This window comes from Oryzias melastigma, linkage group LG11, assembly GCF_002922805.2.
Source record: "Oryzias melastigma strain HK-1 linkage group LG11, ASM292280v2, whole genome shotgun sequence".
Classification (NCBI taxonomy): Eukaryota; Metazoa; Chordata; class Actinopteri; order Beloniformes; family Adrianichthyidae; genus Oryzias; species Oryzias melastigma.
In genome coordinates, this window is record NC_050522.1 from 16155859 (window position 1) to 16157515 (window position 1657).

Here is a 1657-nt window from a genome sequence, read left to right on the forward strand (position 1 = left end):
GAGACGTCTCCTGAAGGTGTTGACGAGAAGAAGGGTATAACTTCATTTGGAAGATGTTATCATATTACATTTTCTTTCAATTACTGCACGTCTCACTTGTTAGCCACATAAGAGGGTCATTCATCTGCACGGCTCAGTATTGCTTATAACTTTGTTAAAATGTATTTTCCATACTTTCAGCTCCTCCAAAGTTCTTGCCGGTTTCTGCAACACCGCAACCAGAAAAACATCACACGGCAATAAGGAGGCATTCTATTGAGAAGGAGGCTCCAACCTGCATCCGGCCTTTGGTAGCACCATCCAGACAGATCTCCAAGTCTCTGGTAAGCTATCTGTGGAAATTACTTTTCTTGGGTTGTTACTATTAATGTCAGAGTGACACATCTTGATATTATTGTCATATTTCTGGAAAAGTGAAGTGTTTGCTTCAACATTGTAAATTTGTTGAGCTTAAATGCTGCAGGTAACTAAAGGTTCAACTCAAAATGCAGGCGCTACCTGCCTTTCGTCCTTGACACCGATCTTTGACCTGACCTCACTTGCTAGGCAGCCCGATCCTCATGGCCAACATAGAAATCTCCCTGACCCCCCTTTTCTGCTTCTGTCAGGCCAGGTCAATGTGACAAATTGTTTTTTTATTTTTATTTTTATTTTTTTATATACAAAATGGCGGCTTTTCTGTTGGTTTTATCTCCATAGCAACCATTTTATGTCTTGTCCGCCTAGGAGTACCGAACAGATCAACTTGAGTTTCAGAAGAATTGTCAAAAGTAAACTTTTGAATTTCCTTAGCAACGGGGGGTTATTTGCGAACCACACCCACATTTCTGTGTTCTTAACCTATTTTATATTTGTTCATCTCTAGCCAGGGATCCATGCATTAAATGTTCACAATTTTTTCAATAAAAAGTATTCGGGTAACGGGAGAGCGCCACTTTTGCGAGCTCACCACATGCACACTGATTTAATTGCAACACTTTTTGTTCCCAATGATGCTCTAGAACTTAGGAAATGATCTATAAAAAAAAAATCTTGGAGGAGTTCTAATTTGTAGCTTGTACTAAAGGTGTTTTTTTTTTGTTTTTTTATGTTTTTTTAATTCAAGATGGCAGCCTCCTCCTGAGGTCAAAGGTCAATGAAAATCCAGTTCTTATTGTAGAAATTCTCAAAATTAGTGTAAAATATATAGAGAATAAGGTGGGCGATAAATCTATTTTATTGATTTACTTCAAAGTTGCCATTTAAGACGATTTATTTTTGGAAAAATCTTAATTTTTTCCCCCTCAGCACTCTACTTTCTTAGATTTCCGTTGTTGGATTCAGGTCAGTCCTGCCTGTTTCTCGCGACGCGCAGACGTTAAAACGGCAGCTAGCAAAGAAGAGCTTGATCCCCAGTTCCATTGAACTGGTTTAGTTCTGTGGATTCAGACTTGGAACAACATCCAATCGCCCAGTCCTTAAAGAGAATTAAAAAAACAAGAAGTTGCTTTTTAAAGGTTTTTATTAAATGTTTCACAATTTAAATTAAGAATTTGAGTATTTGTTTGAAATAAAGATTAATTAAATCATACAAAAGAAAGACCTGTACTTTAAGGGGTTAATAAATTTAAATACCAAATAAATATTTATTGTATTTTGAAGTTTTTGTGTAGTAAAA

At 36.6% G+C, this 1657-nt stretch overlaps 1 protein-coding gene across 8 annotated transcripts in view; it reads left to right on the forward strand.

Annotated features, from left to right (window-relative positions):
• spire1a (spire-type actin nucleation factor 1a) overlaps window positions 1-1657 on the forward strand; it is a 29434-nt gene that overhangs the window by 23167 nt on the left and 4610 nt on the right. For 4 of the 8 annotated variants that reach the window (XM_024299316.2, XM_036214254.1, XM_036214252.1 and 1 more), the window contains exon 12: window positions 181-323. The exons of the other annotated variants lie outside the window; for them this stretch is intronic. In XM_024299316.2, the coding sequence (XP_024155084.1) occupies window positions 181-323 (143 nt within the window). The remainder of the gene's footprint in view (window positions 1-180; window positions 324-1657) is intronic. 8 annotated transcript variants of the gene reach the window in all.